This window comes from Gallus gallus, chromosome 13 (genome assembly GCF_016699485.2).
Source record: "Gallus gallus isolate bGalGal1 chromosome 13, bGalGal1.mat.broiler.GRCg7b, whole genome shotgun sequence".
Classification (NCBI taxonomy): Eukaryota; Metazoa; Chordata; class Aves; order Galliformes; family Phasianidae; genus Gallus; species Gallus gallus.
This window is the reverse complement of record NC_052544.1, coordinates 13,042,258-13,062,246: the sequence shown is the minus strand read 5'-3', so window position 1 is coordinate 13,062,246 and position 19,989 is coordinate 13,042,258. Positions and strand designations below refer to the sequence as shown.

Genomic DNA, 19,989 nt, shown 5'->3' with positions numbered 1-19,989 from the left:
ACTCCACTCCCAGCCAATCCCCCGCTCCGCCTCCTAAACCCCGCCCCCAGCCGCTATGCCCCGCCCCGCTGCTGTGCGCCGCAGTGATGGCGCCGCGCTGCTCAGCGTCCCGCCTTCCAAAGCCCTCAGCTTGGTCCGAGCTGTCTTCACAAGCGAAGACTGACTGCATGCCACCGAACAGAAGTTTGCATTGCTCTGCTTATTAATAAGGTGTATGCTTACAGATAAGGGTAACTAAGCGTATGTAATAATAATAAAAATACTATAATAAATAATAATAATTAATAACAAATAAGAAAAATAAGAAACAATAAAGTCACACCACTCTAGCACTTGCCGCTACCTGCTGTGGCCACAGGACACGCAATCGTTGCTGAGCTCAGAGAAATAAAAGGCAGCCCGGTGGTTCTGGTTCATTTATTGAGTACATGACAGACAGACAGACAGTGTAAAATCACATGTAGTAGCTGTACTTTAAAAAAAGGACAATAAATTACTGAATAATTAGTAAAAGCAGTTTAACTAATGGCCGCTCTCCAGCTACGAGGCAGAGGAGGCAGAAAAAAAAACCAAGGAATATGTACCAGCTGTGAATACATAATGCTGCAAAGGAATTCACACGGAGGAGCACACCGAGTAGTGTTAATGGGAACATCCAACCGCAGGGTCCTTCCCCTCCCTTAGTGCCAAATGCCAGCCCGATCCTGCAGCACTCCTTGCCTTCAGCACCAGATCCGTTCCCGCTGAGCACCAGCATCCCCTCCGGCCCTGTGAGGCAGATGCCTGTGCACTGAGATGAGTTTATCTGTTCAAACAGCATTCATTTGTCGTGGAGCAGATGCTCTGCCACCAGAAGGCTGACTCTTAGTCTCTTCTCACTGAGCAGTCACTCGCTGTCCCAGTTATTTCATCTCTTTAACTGGAATGAGATCTACTCTGCTCAGGTTTCTCATAACGGACTGATGGCAGAGCAGCACAGTGCTTTGAATTCTCCCTTGTTTTGTGTAAATACCTTCTGATGCACAGTACTAAGAGCACGTCCGTGGCTGGACGCTGCATACAAGAGATGTTCAGAAAGGTCACACTGAGAAGCTGCAGGTGGCACAGCACTCTCACACATCTTCCTGACCCGACAAGGGCTGACTGAGCAGAGCGTTCTTAGGGGTCTTATTAAAATTGGACCCATCACTAGTTAGCAAAAATAGAGAATTAGCGAGGAAATAAATGGATTCTGTACCAAGAGGGAAACTCCAGCAGAGCAGTGTGCCACTATTCTGTAATGCTGAGGCTGATTCACTGTTCAGGAGCACGCTCCCTTCTTATAACCATCATAAGCCATTGACTGGCCTAATATTACTGCTGCACTGAAGTCAAGGAGCTTGTGGCTTCCGAGAGAAACTAGAAACAACTGCAAAAGCTAGAAAACCAGGTTTGTCTGAAAAATGTCTCCTGAGTGATGGAGAAAAGTGTTTGTGTTATGAAAACAGCAAATCTCATCTGAAAGAAACCTGCAGATCTGAGAAATGTCTGTGTTTAGATCTTAGGGTGCTGGGAGCAGTGGCACACATCTGCATTGTAGCTGCTGAGTCACAGAACAGCACTGAAGAACTTACGAGACTATTTATAGGTCAGGGTCCTATAGCACTTGAGAACACTGGGTGAGTTCTCAGATCGGCAGCCAGAGATGAACACGGTTTCACACCAGGCTGCATCTGCTGTGCAAATTACCCAGGAATCTACAGCAAACAAGGGCAGGCAAGGAGCAGTTACTGTCTGAAATAAAACTTCATTAAAATAAAAGATAGCAGAAGTCAGACATGCATAATTTATGGTGGTAATTCTGTATGTCAGGGGCTATTAGGTTCTAATGGCTCTTGAGAATGTAAATCTAATTCTGTCAACCTCAGGAGCAAAAAAAGCACCTACACAGAACAGTCACTGTCTGATGCCCCTTACCAAATGGAATCTACTGTAATTGTGTAGTTAATGGTCTCTGAATAAACAAAAAAACAACCCTGAACACAAAATACCAAACCATCCTGCCATCTGCCACATTATCTCCCTGTTTTATTTCCCAAAGACAGTGACTGCTTTGAGTTCACCCTGACACAGAAGAAAGCTCATAGTCGCTGGATGAACTGAACTGCCTCTCTACCTTCTTCTGATCTTTGATCTTTTGGAGAATGTTGACTTTTTTCTCAAAGTAGTTTACAAGAGCTGTCTCGGTCAGCATGGAGGCCAAGATCTGCTCAAAGGAAATGGACCAGTCAGTATCAATGGTACTGCCGTACCTGGCAGCTGAACTACCACCTTCACAGCCAACTAGAACCGTGTCATCTGCAATGTCTTCACACTGCAAGGAGCCTGTGCTGACCATGGAGTAGGAAGACATGGACATATCATCTTTGGTTTCATCATCTGATAGCAGCTGTAAAGGAGAGCCTTGTCCTTCCCCTGAACCATCTCCTAGAGTTTGGTTCTCCTGCTCAGTTTTTTCAGGCTGAACATCTCTGCAGGTTTTGTCCTCGCAGTCAGCTCGGGGTTGCTGCTCCACTGTTGAGTTCTGACTCTGTTCAGACGTAGGTGACTCCTCTTCACTCACAGGATCTTGGCTACTGTTTGTTTTGCAGTCCTCAGACTTCCTTATGGGTCTGTTGGAGAACTTTTTTCCAACCTCCCCAATTCGCAGGAGGAGGCTGGCGACAGTGGCAATAGCATGGTACAGCTCTTGCTCTACTGGGTCCTCACTGAACATGTTGTAAAGGGTCTTGCATAACTCTATGAATTGCTCCTTTCAAAGACAAAGATCAAAATCATATTTAAGGCTGCAAAAATTGACAGCAGTAGATGAAACAACAGGTTCCATGTTGACTGACTCCTACTTTATTTTCCTCTCCATGAAGTGGCAACTTATTTTACTGATTCAGAACAATCTCAAATTAGGCAAACTCCACTCTCTGCTGTAGAAGCTAAATTGAGACATAACTAGGAACTTAATAGTGACAGTACTTTTGCTAATAGGTGGGTAGAATGCTAACATTCACTCCTGAGAAAACCTGAGGTTTTACTTCTGCCCTGCTACTCTTCTGTAGCCAGCTTCTACATATTTCAACAGTGGTATAAAAGGCACCCATAAAGGAAATTAAGAGAAAGAAAATATCACACTAGTCATAAGACTCTCTTTCCTGTAACCACATTCTTTGCTCTCCACCAAGCAGCCTCAAGTTGAGGCAATGCAAAAAACAGAATGAAAAAGCCAAGCAAGCTTCTATGACTGATGGCATACTTCAAACACACTGCTCTGGAGGGAAAACAAAGATTGCAGGTCTTACAGGAAAAGATGATCTGAGAAGCATAGAATCAAATACATTTGACGAGAGGAAACAAAGCAGTTTGACAGCCAGCTGCAAGTCCACTGAAGAATTCAACACAAGCATGTAGAATTAGGAGCTTCTAAAGCTCACTACAGCAGAACAGCAGGGCAACCTACTGCATGGACTCAGCACACTAGCAAAATGACGCTCACAGTTCTTCAACAAGCTGTTAGTCATCTAACTGGAAACCTTTAGATTCACTTCTTACCTGGCTCATTTTGGGGAGATCTTTAATAGTTTCCTTCTTGGACTCTTTTTCCTTGGCCCACATTCTTAGGTAGTATCTATAGTCCTGTGGGCTGGTACCTTTCTCCTCTGCAAAACATGACCAAGTCTGGTGGTTAAAGTTTCGGACTTCATGTGAGCACCATGGCAGCAAAGATCACATTAGAAGTAGGTTATCATTGACAGTTCAGGAAAGCATCTAGCATTTGGATGGCTGGAGGCTGCATTGTTTGCTGCTCGTATATCTGATAAAGTTCAGTAGAGCAAAAATTTTAACACTCCTGAATTAGCTTGACTTCTAATAAATGAATTTCATTAGTCAGTAACTCACCAAATATCATTTTCAAATGTTATGACCTTGGTATATTTACCAGTGTCCACGAGGGACACTTTGAAAGGTCTCCTTGATACAACAAAGGATAATGAATTTGCTAATATTAAAGAGGCGAGACTGGGACGTGGTCTATTTATGATGAAATTACCTTTTTCTTGACCACTGTCATTTCTCCTTCCTTTCTCTTCTTGGGTTTCTAAAAACAAGGAAATTATAAAAACAGTCATTAATATCTGACTTTCAGGAACACAGCACATGAAGAACATAAGGCAACTCGTGTCCAAATTACAATTATGGACAAATAGGTTTAATATATCTCACACTCCCACTTCGTGGTTGGAGGAGTGAACAGAGCAGGACAGAAGCAAAAGGTGATGGGATAAACGGGAGAAAGAGAAGCCACACCAAAAAAATGGTGAAGAGCTGAGGTAGAGGGTGGAACTCTAAAAGAAATGGTGGAACAAACATGAAATACAGCTATGTAATGCCATGGCTTAAAGACAAAGAAGTTCACAGCAAGTTCAAAGCAAGACATTGAATGGAAAAAAACAACGCTACTGAGCATATAGGATAAGTGACTATTATCTGTACTGGCAATTACTCATTGACTGAGCTGACATTTTGAGAGTGATGTGCAGAGTCTAACTTTATGGATTTCACTTCTGCTTCCCTATATTGTTGCTACACTAAATAGGAAGTCTTGTCTTAGCTTGGTGTTCAGATGGCCACCTAGCATCAAACAGTGCAATTACTCTTTTTTTTTTTCATTTTAGCATTTCTGTATTTTTGTAAACATTAAGCAAAAAATGCACTTTGATTTCCTATTTGACAGTTCCTATTTTGACTAAGGTTGAAACACAATAATAAAAACATAGTTGAACTGCCACAAGAGAGGAGAAGCATCAATTTAAGTATTTAAAATAGCATGTTGGTGCTGGTAGATAGTATCAGCCTTATAACCATGCTCAGTATGTCCACATAATTCAAGGACTGACCTTGAGACTCACAGTGCAGGCAGAAATCCAGCTCTGAGACAAAAGGAGATACTGGAGCAGCAGTAAGAGGGGTTGAGGAGAAAATATCCCAGATAAAACAGAAGAAAAGGCCACACAGAGACAGACAGAGAAGGAAACAAAAACAAGAAGAGAGACAATGAGACTTGCATGAAAAACCCAAGTTGAGGTGAAAGACAGGAACTGGCAAAAGCACACTGCTCTTCTTCAGCAGCATATGGTTGTGCTTCAGAGCGTGCTGTGTCCTGCATGACATGGGTGCTGAGCAGTTTGAGCTCAAAACTTCTTTCCCATCATGCAATAATGATAGCCAACTCAAACACATTGGTAACCTTAACACTGCCACCATGAGACCATGCCTTACAAAAATAACCAATCACAGCACACAGATTTGTGCCGGGATTCCTGTCTAAACTGAGAGGTAAGGAGAGCAAGCATTGCATTACCTTCTGTTGTAACATCCTCTGTGAAATAACTTGTGGCCTCCAAAGCAGACTCCGTCTCCTCTGGATTCAGAGCTGTGCTTACAGAGAAAGAAATGTTAAGATCTCTACGGTAACTGAACAATAGTATTACTCATTTTGTTAGCAAAACTTATAAGGCATCTCTTTTCAGTTGCGTGTCAGAACACACCATGCTCACTAGTAGTAGCTTATGGAAGCAATCACTCACCAGGAGGCAGATGCAGTTTGTAAAGTACTTTGAGCTTTTCAGTGAGGTCACCATGGTACATCCCACCTGCAAGTGGAAAAAAAAACAACACAAAAACAGAAGGATAAGAAAAACAGCATTTAGGATTAAGAATCATTCTCTACACACAATCTCAAAACAAAATAAGTTGCCATGCAATGAGGAATTGCTAAACTGTACAAAGCCCTCTGTAGAAGCCACAAAGGAACCCACAGCAAAGTTTCATCTTGTAGGTTTACCACCTACTGTGTCCCAAAATGAGAGACTGTCTAGCAGCAAAAATGCATCTTTAGTTCTGCCTGAACAACGAAATCCTGTAGGGCTGCCACCCTCCCTTCATAATAGTTCAATCATCAGCATCTCCTTTCAGTATTCTGCTTGGAAGATGATAGAAACATTTTTTGTAATACATCATCTCCAGAAATACCACTTACTCATCCCTGTCACAAACTCCTTGAAGTTAATGAGAGAATCCCTGTTCTCATCCAGAAGCCGGAACAAGCGCCCTGCTAGCACAGGAGTATGTGCACCACAGGACCAGGGGGTCAAAGTGATGAAGAGCTCTTTGAACTGCTCCATGTCTATGCGATACTGCTCCAGGTAGGGCAGGCTCTGATCTCGGCGGGCAGCTGCAGCACGATTATTTCCCCAGTAGCAGCTCATCAGGTACTTTGCCTTCGGAGGGAAAGTATTGATAAGTCAGGTTATGTTATACTATAACAATCCGTGGGAGTGGAGTCTTTCATATAGCTCAAAAACAGCACCAAGTGAGAAGGGACATTTCAGGACACTCTGTTTATCTTGCCCATTATTATGAGCATTACTTCACTACAAACGAGTACGAAACAGAGGAAGAGACACAGATTTCACTAAAAAACAAAGAACAAATGAAAAATACAAAAAAAAAAAGTTTTTTGTTTGAGTAAAATGAAACTCAGGCTTTATGCAAGGAGAACATGCAGATTTTAGAACCAGGCCTCCCTGAGTCTACAGCATCATGCAATTGAGCTTGCATGCAAGTAAGCATAGTGTGATTGAGCTTGAGTGACTTTAGGAAATGCACTTGGGTGTATTTAACAACACTTCCAATGACAAACAAAGGCAAGGCACTTAAGTAGTTGTGTTAGAATTACAGAGCAAGTTCCCGGCAAACTTGAAAATAAAAACTGAGGTACAAGTCAATCCTAGCTCCGTGTTCTAAGTACTACGTGTCATTTCTTTCCATTGAGTCTGAACCCTCCCTCTGAATGAGTGTAATTCAAGCACTGTGAATGAGGTCTGACCATCTTTACCAAAAAGATATCGCTCAGTAATAGAGCCAATCTCACTGGCACCACATATAACAGAATCCCATATTTGCTTCTTACCTTGAACACCACATATAGCTCTTCTAGTTCTTCAATAGAGAAACCAATGTCACTAGACACAGCCCGGACCTAGTTAGGGGGAAAACAAAGTGAGCAATTTCTTTCAAAGCTACACAAATTAAACATGACTCACTGAAAAATCTGTGGACTTAGAAGCTAAGAAAAGATTTCCCAGAAGATATAACAAAGGAGAGGAGAGAAAACATAGCTGCTCCAATACTCCCCACTGCTATGGATTACAGGTCAGGAAGGCAGCTTCTAGTCAAGCAGAAACTGCTGACATTTGAGCAGTTAGTAAAAAACTACTGTTGTAATTTCCTGTTTCTGCAGCCCACAGAACACTGTGCTGCCCCTTCCTTTTGTTTTCATCTTCAGATTCAGATGCACAGAACAACAGTGAAAGAAATGGATGAAATTCTCCACCTGGGACATGGGAGATAGTTGCAGTAGATGTGCACACTCCTTTTTAGGCATGAACCCTTCTGTAAAACTCCCAAACATGCTAGCATACTTTCTAAATGCCATTTTGTAGCTCATTTAATCTGGGAATCACATACCACACTCTTCTTGGCTGTATCCTCCAGAGACTGGATCACCTTCAGCCTTTGCTTAAAACGCATTTGTTCAATGTCATCTACCTTCAAATTGCTAAATTTCTATGAGAAAAGAAGCAGCCTGGGTCAGCATCACATCCTGAAGAATGAATTACGCCTGTTCAATCACATGTTTTTTACAAAGTGTACTGTCACCTCAAAGACAATCTAAAAACCCTAGAATACTTCTACCACCATCGAGAAGGTGAAAAAAAAAAATCTTTCTATTAACCCCTGCCCCCAAAAAGAAGTCATTTAGAATTCATGAGAAATCCATCATCAGAGACTTCTAAAGAACAGCCGGAAAGGCATCTATCAGGACACAACCACAGATCCTGTAGAGTGGCAAAGAGAAGCTAGACAGCTTGTCATTCCTTCCAGCCCCATTTTCCTGTAGGACTCATACGTGATTCAGCTAGAAACAGCACAGTTAATAAGCTTTACTTGGCTGATTATGTCATCCAAGTAAAATGAATCTGGTGATAGTCTTTTAAAAGAGAAACAAAGAACAGAGGTGGCAGATTTGAGGTGCATGTCCACTATGCTGAGGTATTTCAACAGCATGGGTACCACTCTTAGGTCACCTTCCCATCACTAGAGCATGAACTACAGCACACAACTGCTGTGTGTACAAATTGGGATACTTCCACATTTCTGCAGCATACCTCATGATTATCACCAGTCTCTAGTGATGCTGGAGAGACTCTCTAGAATTCACAATAGCTGAAAGAGTTAGACTCTACTTATACAAAACAGGAGAATGAATGGCTTAAGCCTGCAATCCTTGAGCACCTCAAGCCAATAATGCAGTTCAAATTCCATCTGCATCAATATAAAGTGGGATTATTAGGAGAGAAAATCAGTTGGGTAAAAACTAAGCCAGAACCTGACCTCATAGGATGTTTTGATGAGGTCAAAGATGTCAATTTCAAGCGGTGGGTCATCCCCACTCGTCAATAAGGCATGCAGGTGTGGAATAGGAGGTGAGACACTCTGCCTGTTAACTACGTTGTCCAAATACCTGTGGAGAAAGAAAAACAACACAGAACAGATGCAAGACTCCTGGATTAATGTCAAGGAAGGAAAAACAGTAATATCCTAAACACCTAATTCCTTCCTTCTTTGTATTATTCATCTAAGCAAGTAGAAAAAAAAAATCCCAGCAAACCTATAACACTATCCTCAGCATCTCCCACGTAGAGGTGATTTTCATTCTACTTTTGGGATATCTATTCTTTCTAAAAGCTCCCAGAGGTACCCTGAAGATCTTGCAGAACATACGACAGATTCACATGCGAAACAAGAAAATATTTTATTTATTATAATTGGGAAATATCTGCTTGGTAAGGTTTTATGTTACTAGAAGGCTATTCCTGCCAGGACTTGTTCTTAATAATGGATTAGAATTCTTCTGTGTATTTTGAGTAAGTAATCTCATGGAGTTCAAATTCAAACTGAGAAACAGGAATGCAGTATGCCACAAAGCAAGCAACTCTGGATTCCTCCATACTTGAGCCAAAAATTTGTTTCAGCTGCCGCAGAAATCAACAGCAATCCTCTCTAGTGCTCACGTTTCATCCTAGTCTGGTATCTGTGACCTGCTATGTAATGGAATTCAGGGGAACGACAAAAGAGTCCCTCTTATCAGACAGAAAGGAATGATGACTAAAAGGGGTACTATCACCATTCATTTATAAATAAGAAGAATAGTACCTGCCCAGAATAGTCATTGCTTCACCTTCATCACAGCACTGCAGCAGCTTCTCTACGTTGGCATCAAGAATGGCCAATGACACCTGCAAGATAAACTTGATGCCCTCATAGAAAAAACAGTCAACAATGACAACAGCACTTTCAAAGGGCATGACACTGAGGAAGAGTGTGAGAAACCAAGAAAGGGATATGGTGGAAATCACTCCCAGCTCCTGCATCTTTTCCGACAGCTGTGGAAGATACTCTCGTGTAAGTTCTTCAAAGATGCCCTGGTCCACCAATGCGCCTGGGAAAAGAAACAACAACAATGGCAGGACTCAAATCTGTTGGGTCTCATGGTACTATAACTGAGCTAATTAATTACTAAGCAAAACAGTGTGAGTTTACTTTAATTTCAGCTTCTTAAAGTAAGCAGAAATGATTATATTTGTTACCCTATTCTCAATAAGCACCACATACACAGATGGAGATTATTCCTGACTCCACCTCCTTTGTTCGGTGGTAGCGTACAGTATCTCCTCCCATGCTTCCATCATACACAACTTAAAAGGGAAGAAGCTTGTCATTCATTATCTTTAAAATGCACATTTAAATAATTCTGAAGAAACAAAATATTGCTGAGATGCCGATGGAACTGTAGCTGAAAATCCAAGCTCCAGCATGAAATTGACAAAGACTCACCCACTACTCTTGTATTGTAGTAATCTGGCAACATCCGTTCACATAAAGCCACTAGGAGCCAGAAAGCCTCTTCCTCATTGCAGTATAACAGCAGCACTGATGTAACAATGTTCATCGCCTATGTTCCAGCAGCATTAAATATGCAGAGAGAGAGAAATGTGAAGATATTTGTGAAAACTCTGTCATTACAGATCAGCTGAACTTAGAAAGCATGATTCCAGCAGAGCAGTCTCATGGGACTGAGAGTCAGATCTATTTCCAGCTTTTACTGGTATCTGAGTCACCAGGTGACCTTGAGCCAATTTATCTTCCTGTTTCAGTTCCTCTGTTTGTGAGGCAGCAGATAATATAACGACTCTTTGTCAGGCACTTTTGTTAATTGATGTGATAAATGTGATTTTCACAGTTTGCAGAAAAAGCTTTGGTTATAACAGAGCGATGTAATAAGAACCTCTAACTGCAGAGCAATACACAATACGAAATTGATTTCTACCAAGTTGTTTCACTAACCAGCAACCAGTTTCATTTGTGATATACTGCGATACATGCCTCATCATTTACTTCATTTATTTGTTCATTTCAGGGAAAACCAGGAGATGCTTTTCTCAAACTAGGAAAGCTCTAGCAGGAAAACTGCTAAAAGAATTTGTCACTACACCTGACAGAAACGTGCAAAGTCTATGTACATAAGAGATCCTTACAACATCACCGCTTATTTCCAAATGGACAGCATGAAGGAAAAGCATAAAATTGAACAAAGAATTGCTGAAAAGCTCCAGTACAGTCATGGTCACCATGTAGGGCTAAGGAGTCTAAGGATTCTTTCTTACCTGACAGTATCCAATTGTTGGATTCCTGAATGCATAAGCTGTTAAGACTCTCCGGAGAGCAGCAATTCCCAGCTCATTCTGGAAGGCAGGATGTTCTGGCATAGAACGGTGCAGATCTCTCTCAATTTCTTCTGTAGCAAGATTGTACTTTCCCATTGACTTTTCCACAAGATCTGCATAGTAACCAGGATGAGTGACCATCTCATTCCAAGCCCCTGCAATGACAAACAAACACTGCTTCACTTCTTGAGCTTTAAAATAGAGACTTTATGCCCACAGCTTCAAAGAAGAGGCAGCTGGGAAGCATTACACCAACTCAATAACTACAAACAGATACAAAAGTATAGCAATAAACCCATTGGAGTGTAGGTCCCAACACCGAAATCCACACAAAGGCAGTGAAAGAGCTACTATACTCATGAAGTCATGTCAGGAATGCAATCACTGCATTTTTGTCCAATAACATCACAAAGTATAATTCAAGTGGAGTTAGCTTGCGATTTATTTCTTCTGAATTGAGCTGTGATTTATACCTTTTCCTCTGAGACATGCAAAAAGTTTGTTTCTGCAAGCTGCCAAAGCATCCTGCACAACTTCCTACCTGAGAAAAGGAGCCACAGTTCTCCACGAAGATTCTCTGGGATTCCTTTCTGCACCAGCTCCCTGGTCTTGGTAGTGCGATACATACACATCCCTCTCCCATATTCAAAGAAATGAATGTTCCAAGACTCTTCCTTCATCTTCTCCTTTGCCTTCACAGGAACAAATATGGCCATTTTAGGAGATCAAAGCATTTTCATGCTTGTAGGACAGGTGATTGCTGGGTACTCAGACCTACGCTTCACAAAATAAATGCCTTGTGACATTTAAAGGTTTTATTCTTCCTGCTGGATAAAAAGGCTGCATGCTAATCTATGCTGTTCTGAATCTGCTTGAAGTCTTTACAATGGTAACACGGGCTGTGCAGTGGCATTACATTTACACAAATGCAAGCAGAACCACGGTCTAAGATGACTGCCCAGGAAGCACAGATATCAGATATTCTCTGCTACTTTGATATGAAGAAATGTTCTTCACAGATAACAACTGCATCCCAGAAGCACAATAAGACAAATTGCTCAGCTTCTACTCATGTATCTCTATACTGATACAGTAAGCTGATGGTCAGGTTACATCTACGCAGCACTATCATGGTGACAGTGATACTGCAGAGGTGACAGAAGCTAGGGAAGAAATGCACTTAAAGAGTCTCAGAGCAAGACAGGAAATCTGCTACCTACTACAAATTATTTACAGTTAATTGCTTTAAATTAAAATATCATTTACCCCTTTGGGTCCCAAAAGCTCCTCAGAATTTCTTCTGAAAAGTTTGAGCAGTCCCTGGGATGCTGTTGGCACTTCACCAGCACAGAAGTTGACAGGTCGATTGTTGAGAGCAGAAGTGGGGCTAACTGCAAGAGGGCTGCTGGAAGGCAACTCTGGAACTTCCTGGAAAATAAAAACACTTACTGGGATTTAAAAAAAACAAAACACCACCACCAAAATGCATTTCTACAGTTGTAAAGCTGGCCATACATGGCTTATCTGCCAGGCTGGAGACAGAGCTGATAGAGAAGAGGTGGCAACTGTTCTGGTTTTTCCAGAACATTTCTTAAACATCCATCAAGAACTATGCCAGTATTCCAACCTCTCACTCAATTTCAAGACAACTTATGCTATTAATAGCAGTGAGCCTATGGGAAAATGATTCAATACCGTTCAGTCTGCTCGAGACAGTAGGTAAACCTAAGCAGTGATCTCATTATGTAAATTAACCTCAAGAGCAAAACAGCAAAGCAATTGAAAAATGAACAACAAAGCATTTGAGCTGAGGCAGCCTTCCTCCTCTGCTCATGGCACAATAAAGAGAAATGATTTGCTGCTAGGAGCACTGTAACACACTGTAAGGAGGATTACTTTGAAAGATGGACAAATGCTCCTCCCAGCTACATCCTGAGTACCTCACATCCAGGATCACCCAAATTCCACTTCCATTCCCTCTCGCTGCTGATTGGTTTCTTGGATGGTGTTCTCTGCAAGAAGTCAGAGATTCTCTGCACCAAGAAATCTCGGTCCTTTAGATTGGCAAAGAAGAAGGTCATTTTACTTTTAGTGCTGATGGACAGAGGGCTGGGCAAGACACTGGAGCTGTCTGCCTTCTCAACTATTGTCACCTAGAAGACAAAGACAAGGGCCATTTCAATCTAGCAGATTCTCCATTATCTGCCAAGTACTACAACAACTAGAAGCATATGAAAGATAAGATAAGCCTGTAGTCTTAATTACAGCTAATCCCCACCTCCCTGAGAGGAATGATGAGATGACAGGCCTCCTCAGCCTTGCTGGCAAAGCAGATGTAATTGTTGGAAACAAACATCTGACCAGGAATGTGCATCTTGTTGAATGGTGTCCACAACGTGCAGTCTGTGTGTCCATCCAGGCACTCATCCTTGGGCAGCCGGAAAGTGGCACGGTAGCATTCATTTTTGGCTCGAGCATCAAGGTCTCTGGGGAAAAGTAAAGAGCAGTCCTCAGAGCTTTTTTCTTACTTGAAAAAAAATACTCCAACACCAATGTAAGTGTTCATTCCAATCACAAATTCCAGCCTGTGCTTTAATTCTTACTCTTCACTTCTCTAACTGAGATGCCAGCTCCTATCTGACTCCTCTTTCAGCCTTCAAACACGCTTCACTGACAACGTATGTCCTGCAATACAAGATTAAATATGCAAGCGTATCTTGGAACAGAAATCTGAGAAACTTAAATGTTACACTGGATTCTGAAACTGTAAAGAACGGGATTTTCAGTAGTTTCTAGTTGAAAATCCCTTCCTAGAACCCCTTGTCTGTATCTTCATTCATGAGAAAGATAGGAGGGCTTATGCGAATTAAGTATCAACTTGGAATGGAAAAACAACATTAGGTCATTAGAGGGCTAATGACTGAAATAAGTGATGCGGCCCCTAGTGTGAGAAGAATCCAGGGGCACCTTGAAGCTATGTAGTAATGCAGATTTATTACTACAATTCCTGTTTCTCTGTCTTCTCCTTGCTGAAAACACACACCTTTTCAGTGCAGAGATGTTCTTCAGAGGCTTCCTGGGCTTTGGGAGGGACTTGTCCTGTAGGAAGCTCTCGTTATCCAGTAGCTGCCGCATAGCGATGTTAGCCAGCTGCTCCATCAACTTGAAGGTCTCATTGATGTTAAGAAACATGGAAAAATAAAGCTCACTGTCCCTTGTCCTCACTTTAATGCACTCAGGGAACAGCAGTGTAGCATTTTTTTCTAGCTGGGTTACATCCACCCACTGAATCACCAGTGTCACTGGGGGAAAAAAGTCACAAACAGCTATCATTACTATTTGAGGCAATTAAAAAAAAATGAATGAAGTTCAAAAAATGAAGCTCAAACAGCAAATGTGCTCTTAATGAGTGGTATTTTTCTCCCCTTACACACAGGCAATTCCTTTCTTCATGCTTTTATTGATTTCTCCAAAAATACTTGGAAGTAACCTTTGGGAACGACTAGAAATAATGCAGTTCCAAAAGGACTCTCCTCCATGCAATAAATGCTTTCAATTACAATTACTAATGCTTTCATTCTTTCTTTCCAGCAAGTTAACTCTGGATTCTGGAGATCAAGCTCTGTAAATAGTAGGTGGTGGTTCCAAGCAAAACTCACCAAAGTCAAAATATTGCTTGGTTCTTTAATTCAGTGGAAGTAAAAGCCCAGGTGAGCAACCTTAGAACATAAGGCATGTGTTGAAAAATGACTCAGGCATTCAGTTTAAACTTCACTAAGTGCCTATGAGAGAAAGGACTCATCTACATGTTGAGCCAGAGCTCAAAATGTTTGTAAAAAGAAAAAAAGCCACATAAAAGATCAACCAAATCAAAAAGATCATGGGAAATTGTGGAAAAAGACAAGTTTACAACTCACCCTCTTTGCCCAGCAGAAAGGAATAGAAACAGAGGTGATTGACAGTGAGGTACAGCCAGCCCTGCCTGGGTACACGTCCCTTCCAGTAGCTGCAAGAATAGTAATTGACCAACTTCTCCACCTCTGGCATCCCAAACTGCTTCCGCATCTTCAGTTCAGCCTCTTTGAATTTTCCTGGATCCTCTTCACTCTGAGGCTGCTGGTTCTTGTTTTCCTCAGCTATAATTCCCTAAAGGACATGGGAGGAGAGGCACAGAGATGAGAAATGAAAGGGAATGCCTGCTGACAGATATAATATACACTAAAAGGTGATGGCAGCCATCCAGAAGACGGAAAGAAGAAATGTGACACAGCAGTTATCATTTCTCCCATCAAGTCAGAGTAACAGTAAAGACATGTAGAATGAGCAGATAGTCTGCTGGGAGCCTATAAGCTGATTTACTTCTGAACACATGCAGCTAACATTCATGTTTAACATCTGACTGAATTTCTCACAGCTGGTCAGGTAACACTTAGAATGCCCCGCAGCAGAACTGAAGTCTATTTTCACTTGTGAGCATGCTTCCTCAACAGGAAGATCATCTGCCAGGAAGGGTAGAACTCTGCAGGCAGTCAGAGCCTGACTGGCCAGAAGGAAGCACAAATGACCACAATCTCTCTCACAGAGACACACAGCAAATACAGAGAATCTGATAGGAGTACTGGAAGAGCCTCAAATTGCTGCTGTTCAATAAAAAACCTGCATGTGTGAGTTTCTACTCTGGAAAATATACAGGCTGGGAATCTGAAATGTATTATCTGCACAACAAGCAGAGACACCTGGCTGAATATGAAATCAAAGTTAGGGTGCAGTTCCTTTACAGCTACACCATCACGGGAGTGTGAGCACATTGCTTGCAGACTAGAATTCTCTCCCCCAGATTTGCTGATAGATCAGCCTCAGTTTAACCCTCGTGCCAAAGGCATAACTTGCAAGGATTGTCATGAGACACTGGATTTCAGTTACCATCCTAAGCAGGCTGTACCTTGAGATCTACTGCTCCTAACCTCCTCCACTCCGCCCCTCCAACAATGCTTGTGTGGTGTTATGGCCATAAAGTCATTCTGATAACACTGTATGCATTTCATGATAATTCCAAATGTGTGTATGTCTGAAGAGGGAGCAGAGAGAAGCTCTGCAATGGAGCTCTTGCTACCCCCATCCCAAGAGTAAAACCAATCCTCAGTACCACCTCCCCATTCTTTATCAGTTTCTGAAGTCCTTCAGGGAAACATGCTCCTTACATGTATCTTGCCCTTGACAAAGGTGGTGATATCTTCTTCATTATCAAAGATGGACAGAGTCTGCAGTAAGTTATTCTCCAGCCATTCCCAGTGCTTCGTGATCTCCTTACGAGATGATCCTAATTGAAGGTAAGAACAAAGAAGAAACCATGAGAATAAGCTCCTGTTTTTCTCCAAGCTTACAGCAGGAAACTAATAAATACCAACCAGTGATCAGATGTGAAACATGCCCATTGTCTACACACCAAGGATATTTTATACACACCAACATTATGTTTCTAACGAAACCTCTCCATTGTCATTGAGGATAATAAGCACACCAAGACATCATTCCATTCCCCCCAGAATAAAGCATTCCTATGCTCCAGACGAGAAGCACTTCTTTAATTCCTGATATACTAAAAGAAAACTAATAAACTTGCAGAAGAAACTTGAAATTTCAGAACAATCTAACCTTTTATACCTAGAAAGGAGCTGCACTTTGCATGGGCAATTGTCAGCACAGAACACACAGAACAAAAAAAGCAACCCAAGTATGCCAGTGTCAGATGCTGTGTTCTTTGCTTTCTTAAAAAACAAAGCCTCGGTGAAACCTGTATCAAACATTAGCTGCATTTAACCATACAGCCCTCAAGCTTCACAAAGGATAAGTTTCAATGTGTAATCAGCGATTTAAGGAACTCTGCTGTGAAAATTTGCTTTCATTAGCATGTTTCATTCCCTTTACTGTTTCAGAGATTTGCGTTTACTAAAAGATTTCCTCATCTCTGTCAATGGCTATTACTTTACAGACAGACAAAAATGCAGCCTGCTAAATTCCAGCAGGTTCATCTTCTGAAGTTTCAAACGAAAGCAGTGGGATATCTAAAAGCGTTAACAGCAAGTCGCCCACCACTCAAATTCTCTGCAAGAACATTAAGCCCCTCAACGAGGTCAATGATGGAATGAAGCAAACAGCAGGAAACACAAACAGTTCCCTACAGCTATGGCTCTACCTGACTTTTAAAGTGGCAGCTTCAGCAAAGAAACAGTCTTTGTCTATTTGTAGTTGAATACCTAACCACAAAACACAACCTCAGCTAACATGTGGTTTCATAAGCAAAAATAACTCCAGGACCTGAAGTCTCAAAGGACTGCAAGGCTATGAATTTGGGCTTCTGTGTGCAGGTCAATGGATTAAACAACAAATACATATATATATTGCTTCTGTAAGTTTACTTGATGTCTATTCAAGCCAGTTGACATTGTTTTTAAAGCATAACCGACCTTGGACAATACGAAATGGCTGTCAGTACGTACCACATGCCACTGCCCAATACACCTGAGAGTCCTGGGTCTGGTGCAGGATACGGTACGGGGCAACTCTGGCACTGGAATCCAAAACTACGTCTAATGTTCCCACAAGAAGACCTGGAAAGCAGGGATACAGGAATTAAAGTAATGTAGTATCAAAGCAAAGAATCGAGTTAGGCAAAAATTCAGCACTGTTACTACAATAAAACAAACAAAAAACCCAGTACTATTATGCAGCCTGTGCATTATCATTACATAATAAACAAGAATCAGCACTGGTACTTGGTCAAGAAAATCAAGACATAAATCCAGTCACTGCAAGGAAATTACCTCTGAACCACCTACAGGCAATCCCACTGTTAATGGCTGACATTTAGATGGCAATTAAACGGCCACTACAGCTCATTATGATCCCCTGCCTTCCTAGGAGAGTTCCATAATAGAAGCAAATGTATTTTTCTCCATGGCATCTGGAGATGTTAGAGAGGCAGTTAAAGTGGGATGTCTTCAGATTAACATTGAAAAATATTTCATAGAACAGAGCTTTGTCCCCAACGCGGACAACACTCCATACATCTCTTAAGGACTTTCATCACTGTATCCAAATGACTGCAAGAAGAACGTGAAGTCCCTGGGATTGCCGTGCTTCTGTTACTTCCAGTGATTTTAAGAGATCAAGCTAAATACAAGAGCTGTCAATGCTGTTATCTTTCAGCACTGCCTCTACATACGGTATGGAAGATAACGCAACCAAAAGGGACTCAACCAGTTCTGGAGAAGCTGTGACACTCCTGCCGGTACTTCAGTTCAACAAAGAGAGCAGGAGGAGAACCCACACTTGGTGACTTCTCACATCACGCTAAACAAAAGCAGGCACTCTCAGAACAAAATGCTGACCACCGCTAGCATTTGTAAGCATTTATTTCAATCGCCTGTTTATTAGTTAGATCAAACGTTTAAGAGGATACTTTGCTATCCTAGACAATGTACTATGAGCACCTTCAGCGTAAATTGATTTTGCAACACCATCATGATTTAACATGTAGCTTTAGAACCTGGAAAGGGAGCACAGCTGCTCCGCTGCTACTGAGGAGCCCCGGCTGCTCCCCGCCATCCCACTGTGCCTGGGGAACACCTGAGCACTCTGCCCCACCCACACCGCTCCGTGGCTGTGCAATAGGCTTCCTCCTCCCCTCCGTCTCTCCCGGGTACCCAAATACAAGGAGCAGATGAGGGAAGTGCTTGAAGAGAGGCACCCCACACAGCAAGCTCGGCCAGGAAACGTCCACGTGGAGTTGGGTAATCCTTAAAACAAATACGGACGCATCCAGCTCGGTAGGATCTCAGTTTTGGATCTCAGGCTTATTCTGCGTGGTTGTAGGTAGAAGGATTAAGGGCTCCTTTTGCGTACTTCCTATAACAGTGATGTGCCACACGCTGACATACGAAGCCAGGCTTGTGAACCCGAGCACAGCGCGACGCCCCCCGCTGTGAGCCGGGCTGAGCCCCTCCCCAGGCCGTGCTGCGCTGAGGGAGAGGCGGCCGTCGGCACGGAGGGGCTCCGCAGCAGCCCGAGCCGAGCGGAAAGCTCCGGCTGCTTCCCAGCGGCAGCAGGGCTCGCTCCTCCCTGTCATAAAGCCTGGGCAATTCCAGCACCCACCTACTGGTGCATCTCTGCGGGGAGGGAGAGACGGAAATCAAACCGCTCCGTGATCCGAGCCGCCCGCACCGCGCTTCCCCCCGCAGCGCTGCCGGCCCCGGCGCGGAGGCCGCCCGGCTGGAAGGCGCGGGGCGCGGACAGGCCGGAGCCCGGCACCGCCGCTCGGCGGGGCCTGCAGCCCCACAGCCCGCCGCGCTCCGCCGGGACCGCCCGTCAGCGCCCCGGGCCGCTCCGCTCCGCGCCTGGGAACGGGCCGGCCGCGCTCCCGCAGCCTCATCCCCGCCAAGGCTCACCCGTCAGGCCGCCCCCTTTGCCGTGTCCCCGCCGGCGCTGGAGCAGGAAGAAGGGGTTGGCCCGCTCCGTCACCCACAGCGCGCCGGCCAGCAGCACCTCCTCGGGCCCCAGCCACATCGCGGCGGGCCCCGGGGCCGCCCCAGCGGCTCGGCCCGAGCCGCAGAGCGGAGGGCGGCGCAGGGGAAGCGGCCGGGCCGGGCCGTGCCGTGCCGCAGGGTCACGGCGACAACAGCGCCCCCTGGCGGCCCGGCCCCCTCATGGCAGCGGGGCGGCGCTGTGCTGCCGCTGTGGCGCCACGGGCAGGGCCGCGGCTCTGCAAGGAGGAGATCGCGAGTTCGAGTCCCTCTCGAGGAGCAGCTGCGTTCTGATTCTCCTTCAACCCTGGGATGATTTATCTCCTGTGTTGGTGCGGCGCTCTAATCCCGGTTGGAGCCTTTGTGCACCGCTGTGAAACAAATAGGTACGGGCTGGCCGAGCTGCCAAGGCCCTGCGCTCATCGTGGTGGCATGGCTTCATTCTGAGCGCTGGGTGGGCTGCAGCAGGTGGAAAGAAGGGAAACAAAGAGAGGACAGGGGCATGAGAGATGGAGAAATGTCTCCTTTCCTCCTGCTTGCTCTGCGTCATCTTTTAGGAGGCCAGCACCTTGGGAACATGCATTGTT

The 19,989-nt window shown here is 43.7% G+C and overlaps 1 protein-coding gene across 2 annotated transcripts; it reads right to left on the bottom strand.

The window, feature by feature from the left end:
* Positions 1 to 402: 402 nt before the first annotated feature.
* Positions 403 to 19,504, bottom strand: TBC1D9B (TBC1 domain family member 9B). 2 transcript variants are annotated; one of them, XM_004944952.5, is made up of 22 exons: positions 19,328 to 19,504; positions 17,381 to 17,491; positions 16,082 to 16,200; positions 14,798 to 15,026; positions 13,924 to 14,182; positions 13,159 to 13,366; positions 12,821 to 13,033; positions 12,147 to 12,308; positions 11,422 to 11,572; positions 10,821 to 11,035; positions 9,991 to 10,108; positions 9,310 to 9,595; positions 8,488 to 8,617; positions 7,561 to 7,659; positions 7,004 to 7,072; positions 6,071 to 6,311; positions 5,619 to 5,684; positions 5,393 to 5,464; positions 4,929 to 4,979; positions 4,082 to 4,129; positions 3,583 to 3,689; positions 403 to 2,791 (listed from the first exon to the last, which is right to left on the bottom strand). In XM_004944952.5, exons 1-22 carry the CDS (start codon positions 19,443 to 19,445, stop codon positions 2,099 to 2,101), a joined length of 3,765 nt encoding a protein of 1,254 aa, XP_004945009.3. In that variant the 5' UTR covers positions 19,446 to 19,504; the 3' UTR covers positions 403 to 2,098. The 2 variants fall into 2 exon arrangements, with proteins under 2 accessions (XP_004945009.3, XP_414602.5); XM_414602.8 differs by lacking the exon at positions 4,929 to 4,979.
* Positions 19,505 to 19,989: the final 485 nt, after the last annotated feature.

What these genes read in the sequence shown, in the direction of transcription:
- TBC1D9B (XM_004944952.5), bottom strand. Translation starts at nt 19,445, where the DNA reads ATGTGGCTGGGGCCCGAGGAGGTGCTGCTGGCCGGCGCGCTGTGGGTG. An exon ending in TCATCAAAACATCCTATGAG is followed by an intron (nt 7,660 to 8,487) that starts GTCAGGTTCTGG and finishes CTTTTCTCATAG; the next exon opens with AAATTTAGCAATTTGAAGGT. An exon ending in ATACAGCCAAGAAGAGTGTG is followed by an intron (nt 7,073 to 7,560) that starts GTATGTGATTCC and finishes CCCCCTAACTAG; the next exon opens with GTCCGGGCTGTGTCTAGTGA.